The 17,939-nt window shown below is 49.4% G+C and overlaps 5 protein-coding genes across 5 annotated transcripts; 3 read left to right on the top strand and 2 right to left on the bottom strand.

Annotated features, from left to right (window-relative positions):
- Window positions 1–1,314: 1,314 nt before the first annotated feature.
- BKA55DRAFT_577692 (linker histone H1 and H5 family-domain-containing protein) lies at window positions 1,315–3,011 on the bottom strand. The gene is made up of 4 exons (XM_046193629.1): window positions 2,744–3,011; window positions 2,471–2,684; window positions 1,946–2,372; window positions 1,315–1,897 (listed from the first exon to the last, which is right to left on the bottom strand). The coding sequence occupies exons 2-4, from the start codon at window positions 2,587–2,589 to the stop codon at window positions 1,757–1,759; spliced, it is 687 nt and encodes a 228-aa protein (XP_046045391.1). The 5' UTR covers window positions 2,590–2,684; window positions 2,744–3,011; the 3' UTR covers window positions 1,315–1,756.
- Window positions 3,012–5,680: 2,669 nt separating this feature from the next.
- BKA55DRAFT_520504 (uncharacterized protein) lies at window positions 5,681–8,829 on the top strand (the record flags this gene model as incomplete). The annotated part of the gene is made up of 3 exons (XM_046188430.1): window positions 5,681–7,051; window positions 7,101–7,539; window positions 7,595–8,829. 3 exons carry the CDS (start codon window positions 5,681–5,683, stop codon window positions 8,827–8,829), a joined length of 3,045 nt encoding a protein of 1,014 aa, XP_046045390.1.
- Window positions 8,830–11,333: 2,504 nt separating this feature from the next.
- BKA55DRAFT_520194 (uncharacterized protein) lies at window positions 11,334–12,359 on the bottom strand (the record flags this gene model as incomplete). The annotated part of the gene is made up of 1 exon (XM_046188398.1): window positions 11,334–12,359. One exon carries the CDS (start codon window positions 12,357–12,359, stop codon window positions 11,334–11,336), a length of 1,026 nt encoding a protein of 341 aa, XP_046045389.1.
- Window positions 12,360–12,477: 118 nt separating this feature from the next.
- Window positions 12,478–13,287, top strand: BKA55DRAFT_543059 (uncharacterized protein; the record flags this gene model as incomplete). The annotated part of the gene is made up of 2 exons (XM_046190545.1): window positions 12,478–12,595; window positions 12,941–13,287. The coding sequence occupies 2 exons, from the start codon at window positions 12,478–12,480 to the stop codon at window positions 13,285–13,287; spliced, it is 465 nt and encodes a 154-aa protein (XP_046045388.1).
- Window positions 13,288–15,285: 1,998 nt separating this feature from the next.
- On the top strand, window positions 15,286–17,203 carry BKA55DRAFT_707177 (uncharacterized protein; the record flags this gene model as incomplete). Its single annotated transcript, XM_046200708.1, has 4 exons — window positions 15,286–15,303; window positions 15,335–15,516; window positions 15,572–15,746; window positions 15,806–17,203. 4 exons carry the CDS (start codon window positions 15,286–15,288, stop codon window positions 16,949–16,951), a joined length of 1,521 nt encoding a protein of 506 aa, XP_046045387.1. The 3' UTR covers window positions 16,952–17,203.
- Between the last annotated feature and the right edge of the window lie 736 nt (window positions 17,204–17,939).

Here is a 17,939-nt window from a genome sequence, read left to right as displayed (position 1 = left end):
TGAACTGTTGCCTGTACCAAATAAGGTCTTGAGTCACTGGGAAAGGAAAAGAAATCTGGCGATGCCACTCAAGAGGCGTCCAAAGTGGGCTGAAGTCGTCAGCGCCTTCAGGGCTAATATCTTATCGCTAACGGTGCCTGGACCCAGCGCAGAATCGAGTCACTTTCAGGGGATGAACCGTCCGTGGCACGAAACGGAAGCTTACCTTAGGCTGGACAGGGGAGAGACAACGAACAGAGTCGACCGAAGAGAACGAAACAGAACGAACAGGCGATGATCATTGATCGGGCATGAAGAAGCACGGGCCAGCCGGGAGCTTACGAGGGGCAGAAATACCGCTGACGTTGGGCATTGTGGTCCCTACAAACAGGATACGTACTGTCATAGCTCTTCGCTCGGTAATCTGTACTGCAAGGAAGTACAGGTACGAGCGTTTGGTTAAGCTTCACGTTGGGACCTGAGACACGTGAGTTGTGACGACAGGTCGAGATCTACTGTAGCTGAAATGTCTCGTCTCACGCCCCGGACGATACGGTTTTGAATAGACGCCGAGATCCAATGTGTCTTCCTGACAATGTGCGAAGAGTACTGTAGGCTCTATATCTTGGCCAAATAGACCGTCAAATGAGCCACCTTATTGTCTGTAAAAAGCACTCTTTACCTAGACTTTTCTGAGTTATTCCTGTTCTCCTACTCAAGTCCTCAGCATGAGCTGGGCTTGAGGGGTGAGTTGTCTCTTTAGAGAGACACCACGGGTGCCAACTCAAAAGTTTCATGGTTCCACTTTTCTCGACTACAATTCCTCACCAGCAGGTCAGCGACACACTCAACCATGATATGGCGGCGAGTGCCAACACCTCAGCCAAGGCAAGATGACAACTATGACGAATGACTAGAAAGCTCCTGTCTCGAAGTAACAAGTCTATTGTGCCGAGTAAGACTTGGAATGTGCACTTACGCTTCAGAAACTACGAATACGAATATACCAAGACTCACTTACACGCAGAACATGGCTGACGCGTAAATGCTCGACACTTTCAGACCACCAACAGGCAACTATCGTATTAGATTGCGCTCATTTCCTACCCATCTAAAAAGTTAGACGCCCAAGGCCGCCTTTTCCTCCACGTAGTCTATTGTTTCGTTCGGCAGTCAGATGTTGGCGACCCACGCGAAACCCCCTGGCAAAGACTGAGTCGAGACACGCTTCACCTCAACCCACGTAAACAAGCCCTAAGACAGCGCGTCACATACACGCGACAGCTCATGCCTCACAGAATATTCGGAAATCATTAACTATCACGAAATGAAAAATGATTTCAAATATGTTCATTGCGTAGTTCAAATCGAATAACTCAAAACAGCGACAGTGGTATAATCGCAACCCTTCCTCGCCCACAACCGAGACTTTTGCCCTCTCCAAAAACACGCCGACTATCCTCTCCAGCATTGTTTCAAACCCTGACACGCCGTAAGAAAACTTTGTCATGTCGAATAAGATAAGAATACAAGGGACATAATCGCATAGAAATGGCCCTCACTTCTAGTGTACCACCTCCAAAATAATGAGATGGCTGAGGGTAGAATCATACAGACGCGAGTCTTCGCGTGCGCGTGTAAACAAACAGCCGATAATCCCGCGCTCCGAACCAAACCATCAAAATACCAGTAGCCGTACTTTCCGTGCCCTTGCCGTGAACAGATCCTTTAACGCCGTGGTCGTCATTAATTAAAGTTCAATACTGCTCAGCGTCATTTACGCCTTGGCAGCGGCCTTCTTGGGTGCTGCCTTCTTAGGTGCAGCAGCCTTCTTTGCAGGCGCTGCTTTGGTGGTCTTTGTGACGCGACCTGTCTTTGTCTTTGTAAGAGCGGTCTCGGGCTTCTCAGCCTTGTCGGCCTGGGTAGAATGTTAGAAAAGTGTGAGGAGTGACAGAGGATTACATACCTTCTTGGTAGCAGCAGCCTTCTTGGGAGCGGCGGCCTTCTTGGCGGGAGCGGGCTTCTCAGCCTTCTCGGCCTTTTCAGCCTTCTTCTCGGTGGTCTTCTTCTCAGCGGCGGCCTTCTTGGGAGCAGCAGCCTTCTTCTCGGTAGCAGCCTTCTTGGGGGCGGCGGTCTTCTTAGCAGCAGGCTTCTTGGCAGCAGGCTTCTCGGCGGCTTCCTTCTTCTCGGCGGCAGGCTTCTTAGGAGCAGCGGGCTTCTTAGTCTCAGGCTGCTTCTTGGCGAGCTTGGTACCACCGGAAGGACCCTTGGGCTGTTCGAAGACACCCTTATCGACACCAGCCTTCAAGGCCTTATTGAAAAGAGAGTCGAACATGTTGTCGGTGACATTGAGAGTGTTGTTGGCCTTGACATACTTCTTCAAGGATTGACGGCTGTGTGGCGAGTCAGCAACTGTTGGGAATAGAGGGAAGTGGAAAGCGACAACGTATGTGCGTTGTCGCGGCGATGATAAAAGAAAAGGGAAGCTTACCTAGAGCCCTTTCGGTCCTTGAGCTGTTGAATGCAAAGAAAGCACGTTAGTGAGTGAAAATGAATGAAAGAAAATGAGCAAGGCAAAGTGGTCGGCCGGGCGCGTGGCGATAGCCTCATCCGCGACCGAAGACTGAGTGCGCGACGGTGGACGCGACATGGACGGGGAACTTTCAGAATTCACATACGTTGACAATGGCATCAGTGATCATGTCCTGAAATAAAACGTTAACAATCGATTCGGATGAATCATCTTGAGAATAAATGAACTCACCTGATAGCTGGCATGGCCAGACTTCTTGGGAGCGGCGGCAGCGGCTTTGGGAGGCATTGTGTTGGGTTGTGTGGGTTGAGATGCTTTGAATAAAGACGAGTAGTTGAGATGATAAATGAGACGCGACAAAGACGTTTAGAGACGATTGAAAGCTTCGGAAGACGTTTAAGAGACTGAAGAGCAAACGACGAGTAGAACTATCTCGTCGGGCGCGTGGAGGGGACGGGGCATGTTTATATATTAGGCGGGGGCAGAGCGCAATCACTCTCCTCCCCAAGCTCCTGCTCCTGCTCTGCTCTCCTCTTACATCTTCGCGACTCTCCCGTCTTGCTCACCTGCCATAGGCCCACTTGCCCCGATTGGGAGGAGGGGCATTTTTAAAGCGCCACACCAAAAATGCGCATACACTCTTAGCTAGCACCCGCTGGCATGCTGTTGCACAAAAGAGTGCACAAGGGCGACAAGATCTTCATAACGCACGTGAACTATCTTATCGTGTTCTTGGATTGGCCACAGCTTTCTGCATAACTCACAAATCTCTTGCACTATTTCAGTCCAGCCACATCCAGCTCATCAAAGTTAGAGAGATGCCAAGCCTGGACCCTCCAAGATATGGCATTTGAGGAAAATGGGGCACCAAAAAATCCTGGGCAAGTGACCATTTTTCTGATTGGCCAGTCCAGACATCACCTCGGGTGAGGTGTACCTCTGTGTGATCTAGAGTCTGGCAAAATGCGAGCGCAACTCATGCCCCCGAGCATCCATTTCCCTCGATTCTCTCGCTTCTTCGACGACCGTCCTCCAAGAGATGAATGACTCGATTTCTTTGTCTTCTTGCGAGTCTCGGGCAATCTTTTGCGTTCCAAATGAGGTGGAGGATTCGTTGACTTGTTGCGACTGATATATGAGGCTTCCCTCGCGCTCGAGAGCCGTTGACAGGCGATTGAATGAGCCATGCTCGTTGTCGCATTCCGAATTACCACTGATACAGTAATGAATATGCTCCTGTGAAGCTTTTCAATGCCTTTTTAAGAAACAGCGACCATGATAGTGTAATTTCTACGTTGTTCCGGCTCGATTCAATGAACATATAATCCATATCGCTCAAAGTCACTCGCAAGTCCATTTCTCGACATCGCGCGTCGTTTCTGAAGCTATCCGCATCCCACCACTGTCTAATCGTTAAACCACCACACACCACAACACAAGCCAATTTTGCATCACTTAGTTTTCGGAAAGTATCGAGATGTAACTTAAGTACATTTTTACTTTTTTTTCGTTGAACAAAACATCACCATCGGCTCTTGAGAGGGCGAAGATGTTGCATCACGACTTACACGGTCGGAGGCGTCAAAGAATCAACGCCAGATGGTGAGTTATTCTACGATTCACATCTACACATCTCGTGATCTTGTATTCAGGTACTTTTTAAGATTTCTTCTCCCTCGCTTCCATACATATGATGAATATTACTTCTTCGTATATGATTAACTAGCACTTATGGTAAACTACTTAATGTACGTAGGTCATTTAAATGGCCAAGCAGCTGCTGAGACACAGATCTGACTTGGGGCACTTGCAATTCCTCACCTTTTTAACCGGGCTTTGACTTTCTTATAGCACTTCAAAGGGGAGCAGGTTAGCATCCTGTAGCCTCATCATAGTAATATTTCAAACCACTTCGAAGCTTCATATTGCGCTCCATCTTTGCAATTGACGGACGCCTTACGTCAAGTGAGGGGCAGGACGTGGCATCATGAGAGCTTGCGCCCAACTCAACAGCCTTATCATCTGTGTACTAAATCACACGAAATTTACAACATGGTTGAGAAATAAATAGCTATTTTAAGATGCAAGTTTTTTACCTTGGCTTGGAAATTGTACAATATTTTTGGTCGCCGCTACATGATGAGGACATAATCATCCACCCGTAATCGTGGGCTCTTTAGGCACAGTCTGGCCTGTTTTCCCAAAGCAGCACCATTAACTCGATTACGAGGTTGTGTTATCAAGTCTGACTGTGGGCTTCTCCTTGGGTTGCAGTAAGACGTCGTTCATATGTAGCAAGGAGCTTATCTTTATTTCCAGTGATAAAGCTCATCAGTAAATGTCGACATCACAATAACATCACTGCCAGTAGAGCAACCGACACAACATGTATAAAAACAATTAGGATCATAAAAATGATATTCAGAAGTATCTCATTTACCATAGAAAGCAAGGCCATTCTCTAATGGTCTTAAGAGCACACAGGAAGACGTTATCATAACGCAAAAGTCAATGGCTCTACAGCTGTAGGTTAGCATCAGCACATTGGGCGGGCTCCCAAGTTGAGGATGACACATGACTTGAATACTCTTCATAACGTTTGGGAGCCTCCGACAAGTATCCGAACACAATATAATTTACCCAACCGTTGACGGAGATCTATGGCATCATATCGTTGGCTATCCGCATCATTACTTGCACTTATCAATTGATGGTGAAGCATCACATGACCCGTCTTATAGATCACAGTCCATATGTACAGTGTATCTTCAAATTTATACTTCAAGCCTTGCCAATCAGAGTAAGGTGGGACACGGAACACGATCGCCCAGAATGTCCAACCGGAAGGTACACCCAGAAAAGGCCAGCGAGGCAGGACACCTATCATTATAGATAGCATCTCGATTCTGCTCCTGGAATCTTCGGTGAAGAAAAGAAGTTATTCAGCTTGGGCGCGAACTTGGGAGACCATGTTCGTGATTTTCTGCATATAATTTCTTTCTGGAATTCTCTTGTCCCGTGTTATTGAAGCTTGAGCTACCGCCACCCATCATCCTACAGCACATTTCCTTGCCCCACGTCTCCTTTACTGGGCGCACGCTCGTCCGATAGATTGATACTCGTCCTCGATACTTTCGTCCCTTTCGCTTCTCGAGCTTCAACGTCGTAATGGCCGACTACGCTCAGTACCACGCTCTCGGCCAGGGCGAGGTTATTGACCCCAATGACCCTAACCGAACATCTCAACCCGCTGCGCAACAGTTCCAACCGCCAATCGCTCCCTCACCCTACCAACAACAAGCATCACCATATGGAGCACCCCAATATCTTGGAGGCCAGCAGGCGCCTCCTCCTATGACTGGCTCTCCCGCACCAGCTCCCGGATATGGTTATGCACCTCCTCAGGCTCAGGGACATCCAGGTCAAGCTCCACCGTCACAAGATGCTACGCTAGCTACTCAATTCGGTGGAATGAACTTGGGAGATGGACACGGCACAGCGAGAAGGAAGAAGAAGGACCGTCACGCATACCATACCGTTGAACCTACCGGCTCCTCACAAGCCTTCAATGGCATGCCTCCCCAGGGAACCTCGGCTACACAGTTTCTCGACAGCGTCCCTGGCGGTCCCGGGTTTGGAGGTCAATTTGGAAGCCCCCAGGGAACCCCTCAGATGCAAAGCCAGAGCCAGTTTGGTGCGCCGGTTAACCCAGCATTTGGTCCTGGTCCTGTTGCTGGAACACCCGGTGTCGGTGAGGGCCTCGATACAGCCTCAGTGTCTACCAGCGGACCCAAGGGAGTGTCACCTGACGACATGCCCAGCGTACCGGCCTCGCGAGATGCTATCCAGCAGTACTACCTCAAGAACGTATATCCCACCTTCGAACGACATGTCCCTCCTCCCTCGACAGTTTCGTTTGTTGCATACGATCAGGGCAACTCATCACCGAAATACACTCGGCTCACACTCAACAACATCCCCACTACTCAGGACGCTCTGCAGGCTACAGGTCTTTCTCTTGGACTCTTACTGCAGCCGCTAGCTCCTCTGCAGGCCGGAGAAACCGAAATTCCTGTCCTCGACTTCGGTGAAGCTGGACCCCCACGATGCAGACGATGCCGAGCTTATATGAACCCCTTTATGATGTTCCGTTCAGGTGGGAATAAGTTTGTCTGCAACCTTTGCGCATACCCCAATGAGACTCCTACCGAATATTTCTCTGCGACCAATCCACAAGGTGTCCGAGTTGATCGTGACACTCGGCCTGAGCTTCACCGAGGAACTGTAGAGTTTGTGGTGCCTAAAGAGTACTGGACCAGGGAGCCGGTGGGGTTGCGATGGTTGTTCCTTATCGATGTGACCCAAGAATCTTACAACAAGGGTTATGTCGAGGCTTTCTGTGAGGGTATCCGTGTTGCTCTATATGGTGGTGAAGATCAAGAGTTGGATGAGAATGGAGAGCCGAAACGTAGAATACCAGAAGGCGCCAAGGTTGGATTTGTCACGTACGACAAGGACATTCACTTTTACAACGTTAACGTGAGTTGAACGGTATCCTTGTATTGCCAGTTTCACTAACAGTGCACAGCCTGCCCTGGATCAAGCTCAGATGATGATCATGCCTGATCTTGAGGATCCCTTCGTACCCCTGAGCGAGGGACTCTTTGTCGACCCATATGAATCTAAGGATGTGATTACATCTCTGCTTACTAGGCTTCCGGATATGTTCTCTACCATCAAAAACCCCGAGCCCGCCCTTCTCGCCGCCCTGAACTCAGCACTTGCCGCGCTCGAGGCGACAGGAGGTAAGGTTGTGGCATCTTGCTCTGCGCTACCAACCTGGGGCCCTGGTCGTCTCTTCATGCGTGACAATGGTAATCACCCTGGAGGTGAAATTGATAAGAAGCTCTACACAACTGAGCACCCGGCTTGGAAGAAGGTTGCTGAGAAGATGGCTGCTTCCGGTGTTGGTGCTGATTTCTTCCTTGCCGCTCCTTCCGGTGGCTATCTTGATATTGCGACTATTGGTAAGCTCAGTCTTAAGTAGTATCATGAAACCTATACTAAATGCCTTCTTCCTAGGTCATGTTTCTTCAACAACTGGCGGAGAAACGTTCTACTACCCTAACTTCATCGCTGCGAGGGACAGCCGAAAGCTGTCACTCGAGATCTCACACGCTGTGACTAGAGAGACTGGCTTCCAAGCTCTTATGAAGGTTCGATGCTCTAACGGTCTTCAAGTCTCCGGCTACCATGGCAACTTTATTCAACACACCTTTGGTGCTGACTTGGAAATTGGCGTTATTGATGCTGATAAGGCAATGGGTGTCAGCTTCAGCTACGATGGCAAACTGGATCCTAAGCTTGATGCTCATTTCCAGTCTGCTCTTCTTTATACCACGGCTTCAGGTCAACGCCGCGTGCGATGTTCAAATGTTATTGCTAGCGTTACAGAAACCTCTAAGGAATCGGGTGCGCGCGAACAAGGTATCCGTGAGTGTCTCAAGTTTGTTGACCAAGACGCCGTCATTGGTATGCTGGCCAAGGAAGCTAGCACGAAGTTGGCGACTACATCAAGTAACCTCAAGGATATCCGCCACTGGCTGAGTGAGAAGGCTATTGACGTTCTTGCTTGCTATCGAAAGCATGCCGCTCAACAGCATCCTCCAGGACAGCTTGTCATGCCTGAGCGATTGAAGGAGTACTGTATGTACCTCCTCGGTCTCCTCAAGTGCCGAGCACTCAAGGGTGGTGTCGAGAACTCAGACCGCAGAGTCCATGAGATGAGAATGCTTCGTTCTATGGGCGCTCTCGAGCTGAGCTTGTATCTTTACCCCCGAATGATTCCTGTTCACAACCTGGCACCTGAAGAGGGCTTCGCCGACCCCGAGACAGGTCATCTAAAGATGCCACCTGCGATCCGCACATCATTCTCACGAGTTGAACCTGGTGGTGTGTACCTGGTTGACAATGGCCAACAGTGCCTCCTTTGGTTCCACTCACAGACTTCTCCTAACCTTATTTCTGATCTGTTTGGTGAAGACAAGGATTCTCTGAAGAGCCTTGACCCTTACACATCGGCCCTACCACTACTTGAGACTCACCTCAACGCTCAAGTCCGCAACATTATCGAGTTCCTCCGAACGATGCGCGGTTCAAAGGGCCTCACGATCCAGCTCGCCCGACAAGGCATTGATGGCGCCGAGTTTGACTTTGCTCGTATGCTCGTGGAAGACCGTAACAATGAGGCTCAGAGTTACGTGGATTGGCTGGTACACATCCACAAGGGTGTTCAGTTAGAGGTAAGTTCTTTCTAATCATGGCTTATTAACAGAAAGATCTAACAAGCATTTCAGTTGAGCGGACAACGTAAGAAGGAGTCCGGTGAGGAGCACACGGCAGCAAGCTTGTCAAACTTTGCAGGTTTAAGACCAGCTTATTGGTAGTTGAAAAAGTCCAGCAGCTTAATAGAATCGGATCTTGGTAACAGCGGTCGTTTATCTTATGGAGTAATGTAACAGAAACAAAAACTTTGGTGGGAGAGACAGGAGGAGAGAAGAGATGATAATTCGTTAACAGGTAGCGGGTAGCACGAATATACCGACACATTATCGTCGAGTCCATCTCAGTCTCGTCATTGACACTGTCCTTTCTGTCTGTTGTTGCACGATATATGTGTCTATCCGTAACATGGGAGACACTCAGGTATACAACTTACACCGCAACATTACATTCATGCTTGTTTCTTATCTCGCAAAGACAACAAGGCTGGCTGTGTTTCTCCCTTGCAGAAAAGAGCTCTGTTGTCATCTCGCCAATCTCTTTTTCAGGCGGTCAGTCAGATTTTTGTGTTACTGCATCTCGCCTCTTTGCATGACTCTCCTCTGCATGACTCCTCTGAAACAAAACTCTCCCCACTTCACAGTTTCCCCTTTATTATTACCACAGTCCTTTCTTCCTTCCTCTGTATGTCCCCTTCACCGTTCTTTGCGCCTCGTGGGAAAGGGTCTGCGATGTAACGAGATGCTGATGTCGTGTAATGGTGTCGCAATCGAGATTTGTGCAACAATCTGAGAGAGGGAGCAACGTTTATTTGACAAAGTTTTGGATACAAGATTTGAAGAGGCGGTGGAGAAGGGAACACAGAGATTGCGGTGCATAAAGCTGTAGACTGTTACAAGCCCATGGGGAAAGCATAGGGCGCTGTACATGTTTGTATGTAACTCGAAACCCTTGCTTGCGATGTCTCGTCTTATTCATCAGATAGGTTTTCTGTGGGATATGATCTGCCGCTAGTAAAGCAACCCATGATCGTCGACGTGCATTTGCGTCTGCATCTGCTGTAGTTGTCCAGGTTGAGTGTAGTCTTCTTTTCCCCTGCGGCCATCCGCGGCTAAAGACCCGCCTGTCGTTACACACGAGGCTGTACTTCAAGCGCTGTATGACGTACGTATATATCCTTGATTGATGAGCAGTCGTGAGTTGACTCAGGGGGGTGCTTTATCTTGCATTGGTAGTTTGGTGATCGGGTTGAAGATCACTGCTAAATCCTCGATTACCCCTTCAGAAGGTATCTTCCTGACATCGGTAGTCAGCCTCATATGATTCATGACTAGTTATGACCTATCCAGTTGAGTCGTATGTTCGAAAGTCATCAAATCTTATAAAGCCACGTCAGATAAGCAATGTACATCTATCTCTATTACAAATGAGTTTTTGCCTGACATAGCATCCCAGGGCACTTAGGAGAAGCAAGTCCGAACAAGTCTAAACTTAATACTCAGCATACTCAGCCCTGGCAGTTGTTTCGTTAGAAAAGTATGTATCAATCCTCCGGCAGCTTCGGGGGTACCCGCATGCACGTTGTGACTACAGTGCAAGCCAGGGTTCAACTGCGTTCAAAGAGAGCTGATAGGTGGGTCATAATCATATCAGACAAATAGTCTTGCGTATATCACCTTGTTTAGTTGAAACGGAAGGGATTCAGCAAGGGAATGTTTCTTCCAATGAACCCTGGTATTCAGATAACGCCTCGGAATTGCTGTCCTTGTTTCTCAGTGCTTGAGGACCGATGGGATGCTCCTCAAGGGTGACCATAGACTATTTGTCACATCTCAGCCTGACTGGGGTCTCGGCCGAGTTCACTCCCACGTCAAATCCTCGAGCAACATTGGAGATCGAGGCTGTGAAAGAGCATGCAGTGTTTCCGTGTGCGACATGACATAGCAACAAGATTCCTTAAACAGCTGAGCTAAATATATATGTGACACACCCAACGCCGATACCATCATTTGTTCGTCGTGATACAGGAGTCTGACAGGGCCACTTGTAGATCGGGAATCAATAAGGCGCCCAACTCAAACCCCAAACACCAAGAAAAAGAAATTCCTTGTCAACTGACCCCAACCAATAATAGCAAGAAGAACCAACATAACTCCCATAACACTGGGTTTATCCTGACCTCGTCCGGTCTGTGTCCCATAGATTCCTCATCCATTGCATTGCCTCATAATTGACCTTGGATGATTGGTTGCAGAGGTTGGTATCATAAATTGTCCTGAGCGCTCGCTGACTTTTCGTCGTTCCTCGGTTGACCGCCAGAATGCGGGAAAGTGCAGTTGAAATAAAAAGAAACGTTTCGCAAGGGTCCCGCCAGGTCGGTCGGCCTCAAAAAATGACTAACTCTTAGAGTCATCATAGGCTCATCTTCCTGAGACAAGTTTTTTCTTTGTCGACAGACCCGACTCAAGATGTCCGCTGACAGGGCTCTCGGGTTGGCAAGCCGTGTTCTGGAATCTGTCTCAGATTGATACAAACTAAATCATGTTGTAATCATGTTAAGTCCGTATCGTGGGTCAGGCTGTCGCAGAACTCGGTCAACCTCACTCGCACTAAAGACATGCTCGAAAATTTCGCGATCAGTAGGAGCGCTACTGTGGCTTTTGTTTGATCCAGACGAGCTTGAGGATCCAGTCCTAGATTTGCCCTTGTTCTCCTTCTTGGTAATCTCGTCCATGATGTGGCGCATTGTGCTTTGGAGGGGGTCTTCAAAGACAAAGACAACGTATGCAAACTGTCCCCGAAGATCTGGGTCAAAAAGCAAGACGTCCCGCCAGAGCTCTGCCAACTCTTGAGGAGGATTGCGGTAACCATTGCCCAAGCCAAAGTCCCCGATGACAACACGGTCATATCCGTTGTAAAGACAGATACGGAGAGCTCCGCGAAGCTTATCGCGGGTCATCTCACGTTCCTCTGCAAAAGAGTACTTGAGTCCGGTGTCTTTGAGTTTGGGCCATCGGGTTGGTGGTACCGACACGACGGGTAGGTCAAACCAGCTCTCCAGCCTGTCGTAGCGGTCATGTGGTCCACGGCAAACCACAACAGCATCAGATAAGATACCACCCTGTGATGGGATCGGGTAGTTGTTGGGTTCCGGCGAGTTCGGCCATGGCGTGTTCAATGTGGCTGAGAGGTTACTTCGTCGGCATAGCTTCTCCTCATATCCGACGCATCCAGTTTCCCAATCACCTCCGGGCCTCCGTTCATTCGCAGCGCATATGAACGGAATTCGCACACGAGGACCTCCCATAGCCTCGCTTTGTTGTGTGTCCATGGCTGCATAGGTCAATGCCTTCATGACTGGGTCTCCAACTTCGATTCTGAAGGAGGGTGGCCGAGTCGTAGGCTTCTGACGCTGGATAGCGAGTTGCGTGATGGGCTGTCGATAGAGGTAGGAGTATGGCGGGAAAACTTCGCCATAGTTCTTTTTAACAAGTGGAATGAAATTTCTCTTGGTATCAGCTGCGACCTCTGAAGGCCGCACCCGGCTGGATCTTGGAGGAGCCATGATGAAGGGATTGGATATGAGCAAGCGGTATGAACTTATACTGCTTTAAACAGGTTCGTAGTCAAGACGCTATCAAGCCAATGACGACAATAGTGAGAGAATAAGTGCCAAGTTTGAGATGCTTAGCTTGGTGAGGAGGAGTAGTGAAAGTGAGTGGCAATGGTTTGATGAGGACAGAAGGGCTGGGAATAAGGACTACGATGAAGGGCAGCAAGGTCTTATATGGACACTCGGCCGTGAGTCTGAAGAAACAACACGGTGGAGGAATCTGTCACCGGACATGATCCAAGGACTCACATTCTGGTAGACTGGCTTCTCCGGGACAAGCGAGAAGGAGGGATGGGCACTGGGCTGTGTGACCCAGCATACTCAAGATCTGAACCACTTGTTTAGAACAGACTCGGCCTGAGGCGAGGCAACAAGCCAAAGAATGAGCAGAAGAAAAACAGACCAGCATCACTTTATGGGTACGGCAAGACTTAGGTGCTAAAAACGGGGACCTTTCGCTTGACGACATGTCCTAGCATGCATATAGGTCTTGTACTGACAAGTTTAGGATGTACGAGCTGCAAATGGTACAGGGCAGCTCGAAAAAGCAAATGCAGGGCCTGACGAATCAAGACAAGCCATAGGAAGGGACAAGAAAAGGGCCCATCAGAAGACTCAGGGACTGGGAACCACGTATCGTAGTCGGCCGGGGATCTGTGCCGTACCAGATCGCAGCCCACCATCACAGGCGTACAGTGCAGTAGGGGCACCGACATCCAAGTTGACGGAACCAGGGTGGGCTACACTGAGCCTCCAATGTCGGGAACCGTGGAGCATCTGCAAGATCTCACGGGGACACAGGCGCCGCCGCCATCTCAAGACGGAGGTAGCAACCACGCTGGTTGGGCTGTTTGACGACAAGGACCATAGAGAAGGATGATCTTTATCGGCGAGCCTGAGACACAACTGGCCGGGACATTGTTGCGAATCAAGATCTGTGGCACCCTTTCATCTCGCCTGGTGGAAGCTTGTGTCTAAGCGGATACCCAGGGCGGCGGACCAAAACCAACTTGTGAGAGAAAGAGACAAGAAAAGAGGGTGAAGTATGGATGTGACTGTGATTGCGGGGTGATTTGTGACGAGGAGGCTCAGCTACGCTATGGGGGCCCGAGAAAATGGAAGAGAGAAGAAAAGGTACGGAGTAGTATTAGCATGGGTATTGGAGAAGTGACTGACGGCATCGACAAGGTCGATTCATGCATTCATTGATCATGGGCGAGCGGATATGGTATCCCAGCTAGCCTCATCAAGTACAGTACATACAGCTACAGCCAGTTCTGTACGATAGGGATTCCCACATGCTGGGGCTGGCTGGGACGGAAACTGTGCAGAGTGCGCAATCGATCGGTTCAAGATGTGAGACATGGAAAACCGCATAAAACCCAGTCACGATGCCTGGGCTGAGACAGGGTTGGTACCGGGGCAAGATGCTACTGTATGCTACCTATAGTGCGGGAGGTTGCGGTGTGGGCTGCTTGCTTTTTCTTGGACCGAATGATGTCGGGATCTGTCTCTTCTTTTGGTGTGAGGAAATCGGTGAGTTCGCATTTTGGCTTCGAACTAGTCGCGAGAAACACGCTTGTTTCGATTGGGTGGGTTGGTGTCTTGTCTCGCTGTGTCTCGTGAGAAGCACGGTTGTAGAGGGTGAGTGGATGCAATATCTGATTGGAGTGTTGACGAGATCATGGTCACTGACGTTTGTTTGATACTATATCCTGATTGCAGGCGGTGATGGACCGTGGGCTGAGATCTCAAAGTGGGTGCATAGTGCATTGTAATCGAGGTTGTTGAGGTGAAAGAGAAGAGAGAACATGTCTTGAACTGGAGATGAAACTATAGTAAGGTATCCCTGAAACCAATGTGGAAAGAAAGGGGCTCTGTCTGATATCTGATATCCATCCCTTCCATGTCCCTTGTCCCTTCCTTTTCCATTCCAGCTGAGAATCTATTTTTGCCTTCCCCAGTTGGCAATTGCTTTGTCGATGTGACGAAATGAGGTAGCTCTAGCTTAATTAGCTTCAAGCAAGGAAAGCGCGTCCCAGTAGACTGGCTCGGGTCGTGCACCTGCACCTGCACCTGCCTGAACAACGATACGCACACCAGGGACTAGCCTAGCGACCCAGCAATTTGGTGAGTGTGTGTGCGTGCGTGCGTGAGGTACCGTCTCGTTGGTAATAAATGATAACTAAACCACCAAACAAACAAACAACCCTAACCTAATCTAAACCAAAGAACCTCGACGCACGCACCAATCGCTAGAGCTACAGAGCTCCGAGGTACCTCCTACGTAAGGTGCCTATCGAAGGCGCCTCAACTTTGCAGCCAGCCACTCTAAGTTGGTCAGCATGACATTGACACCTCTACGGGACATTCCCCGATCTCAGCTCGAGCTCGTCCCAGCAAAATGAAGATCCGATGCGGTACATCTCTTTTAGGGGCCCAGCACTTGACCAGAACGGGAGTCCAAATTCGAGCCGGCCATTCTCATTGGATTTTGCTTTCGTATTCAATCCATAGTGCCTGACGGCAAGGCGATTAGGTTACCCTAGATCAGCCCATGATATTTCCAAAATTTCTCCACAGCCAACGATTCTTCCATCGAAACCTGGTATCCCTTGCGTTAGACTCCACGACACTACTTCAGCCCATCTACCTCACCGACAAAAAGCGTAATTATTTCTCTATCATTACGCGCATGTTTCCGATTTGAGGCGGACCTGATTCCCAACATAGCAAATTTGGGCTCGATGATTAGGTATTGAAAATAGGCACTTCCAGAATTAGCTTCTGTTGCGTATATCTTCGAACAGCCAACTGACTCATCATCTCTCACAATGAGATCGTTTCGTGCATCGAGAGTGCCAAAATTGGGAAGATCATGGCCCCAAAGAAGACCGTATGCGGTCAAGGTCCCTGGCGAGTGCCAGAAAGATATCAAAACTGTGGCTGAGCTTAAAACTTGGGGCCCATCATCTCATGTGCCTAATGTCGAGGTTTGCGGATGGGTCAGATCAGTGCGGAAGAGCTCAGGGGTACGCTTCATCGATATCACCGATGGATCGTCTATGCGACCTGTTCAGGTGGTCGTGGACAAGAACCTAGCGACAGAGTATGTAGGCCTTGAATCACACATATTGACACCCGACCGACTGACTTGTCTACAGTATGCGTCCAGGCGCAGCTGTCCGCCTAAAAGGCACATGGGTTGATGAGAGCAAAAAACAATCTGGCATTGATGTGACATCTCAGGCTTCGAGCGAGGGCGAGACATCAACAGGCTCAGAACAGCCTGAGCTCAAAGTCTCAGAGGTGGAGGTTCTTGGAGGCTCTGATCCTATGGTATGTCTATCAAGAGCATCAGAATACCTCGGATTAGGTCTATTCTCACACATATCTAGACATACCCGATCCAGAACAAATATCAGACCCCTGAAAGTCTTCGCACTATCTCACATCTGCGGCCAAGAACGCCTCTGAACTCGACCATGCTACGGCTTCGATCAGATGCCACCGCCATGCTCACACAGTTCTTCTTCCGTGAGCGATTTCAGCAAACGCACCCCCCTATCATTACTTCCTCTGATTGTGAGGGTGCTGGAGAAGCGTTTGCTGTTAAAGCATCTTCTCCTGGTGAGTTCTTCCGTGATCCCAAGTATCTGACTGTGTCTTCTCAACTCCATCTTGAGGCTCTCGCTCAAGCACTCGGTAACGTCTGGACCTTATCTCCAACATTCCGTGCTGAGCAGAGCGATACATCAAGACATCTCAGCGAGTTCTACATGCTCGAGGCCGAGATGAGTTTCGTTCATGATATGGAGGAAGTCATGAATCTAGCACAGCGCATGCTGAACTCAATGGCCAGCGGGTTGAAGGAGCTCAATGCTGCCAAAGAGCTTGAACAGAACCGATTTGACTCGAAGGAACCTTCGGAGCGTCTTGCATTCAACGACTTGGTTGACCAGGAACAACTGGATCGTCGATGGCGAGGCATGCTCATCACCAAGACGTGGCCTCGAATTACGTACAGTGAGGCCATTGAGATTCTCAAGCCTATTGCTGACCAATTTGAGCACAAGCCAACATGGGGGTCTGGTCTACAATCGGAACATGAGAAGTACCTTGCTGAGAAGATCGGTTATGACGAGGCCACGGATGCATACGTTCCAATCTTCATAACACAGTATCCACGGGATATCAAGGCATTCTACATGCGCCAGTCATCCTCATCCCCGGCCTCTGGTCTGACAGTGGATTGCTTTGACCTCTTGGTTCCTCATCTGGGTGAACTTGCTGGAGGCTCTATGCGTGAGCACCGTCTGCCTCAACTCGAGGAGAACATGCGGGCCCTTGGTCTAGAAGTTCCTAGCAAGCGTTCCGACAAGGGCAAGGAGCTGGCCTGGTATCTCGACCTGCGTCGCTGGGGCTGCCCCCCTCACGGTGGCTTCGGACTTGGTTTCGACCGACTTCTGAGCTACCTCACTGGCGTGCCCAACGTCCGTGATGTCGTCCCCTTCCCACGCCACTACCATCGATGCGACTGCTAAGCGCTAATTCGGACTGGCACATCTCCTCTCATTTTTCATTGCATCGGCCGCCCAAAGGTGGCCTTCACTGTCTCCACGCCCAACGGGACATTCTCGTTAATGCCTGCCTACCTGGGATAACCCTCCGCCCTGAGCGATGCGTTCATTTCAGCGAGCAATCTGATACTATGTCTTTTTTGCCGTGACACGTTGCGCACATCAAGGCAAGCGACACTTGTGTATCCCATCAGGGCAAACGGCCGCGAGATATGCACCGTCTCCTCTTTCCCGTGGAAACATGCATGGACTGCGAGTACTGTGTGACACAGCGATGGGCTCTCAAGGTACCTCAACCGTGTGAACTGGATGCGGTGAAGAAGAGCTCCTGAGTTGACTCGGATGAGTGCATGCAGTGTTTGCACGATCTAGGTTTGCTGCGCGTTGCCGACGGGGAGAGCGCTGGATCTTCCGATGGCGAGGATCAGGGCGAGGGTGGGATCTGATTGGGATCGAGACAAGGAGCTGGGGTCTTTCGGATCTTTGATTCGTGTTTATATCGTTGTATCTAGGAGACTGTGTATTACTTCTGTACATTATAGATCACCTCTGTGATGGATTGGTCACGACATGATAAACCAAAACTTAAGGAAAATTACCATCCTTTTTGCTTCTGCTTGAGCTAAAGTTGTTGTGAATACATGCGATGAAGGCATGCTTGCGTATACTAGGTACTCTTCCGTTGTTGTCTTTCGGGTTCTCTGTGGTCGTGGAACTGTTGACGGAAGTGATGTGACCAATGCTACGTTAATTTCACCTGCTTGTAACGTCTGATAGTCTTTGTAGCCCGTGGCAGCTTACTTTTCATTCTTGGAGGAACTTCCCTAGTGTCGCTCTTGGCAGGTCTAGATACAATTGTTGCCTTGTATGCGCCGTGGCATTGTGCTCAAAGGACACGATATACCAAGAGACTACATCCAACTCATCGATACCGTAAGTTTGTAGTGAATCT

Source organism: Fusarium redolens (assembly GCF_020744475.1).
Source record: "Fusarium redolens strain MPI-CAGE-AT-0023 chromosome Unknown BKA55scaffold_15, whole genome shotgun sequence".
Lineage (NCBI taxonomy): Eukaryota > Fungi > Ascomycota > Sordariomycetes > Hypocreales > Nectriaceae > Fusarium > Fusarium redolens.
This window is presented reverse-complemented; position numbering and strand designations above follow the sequence as displayed.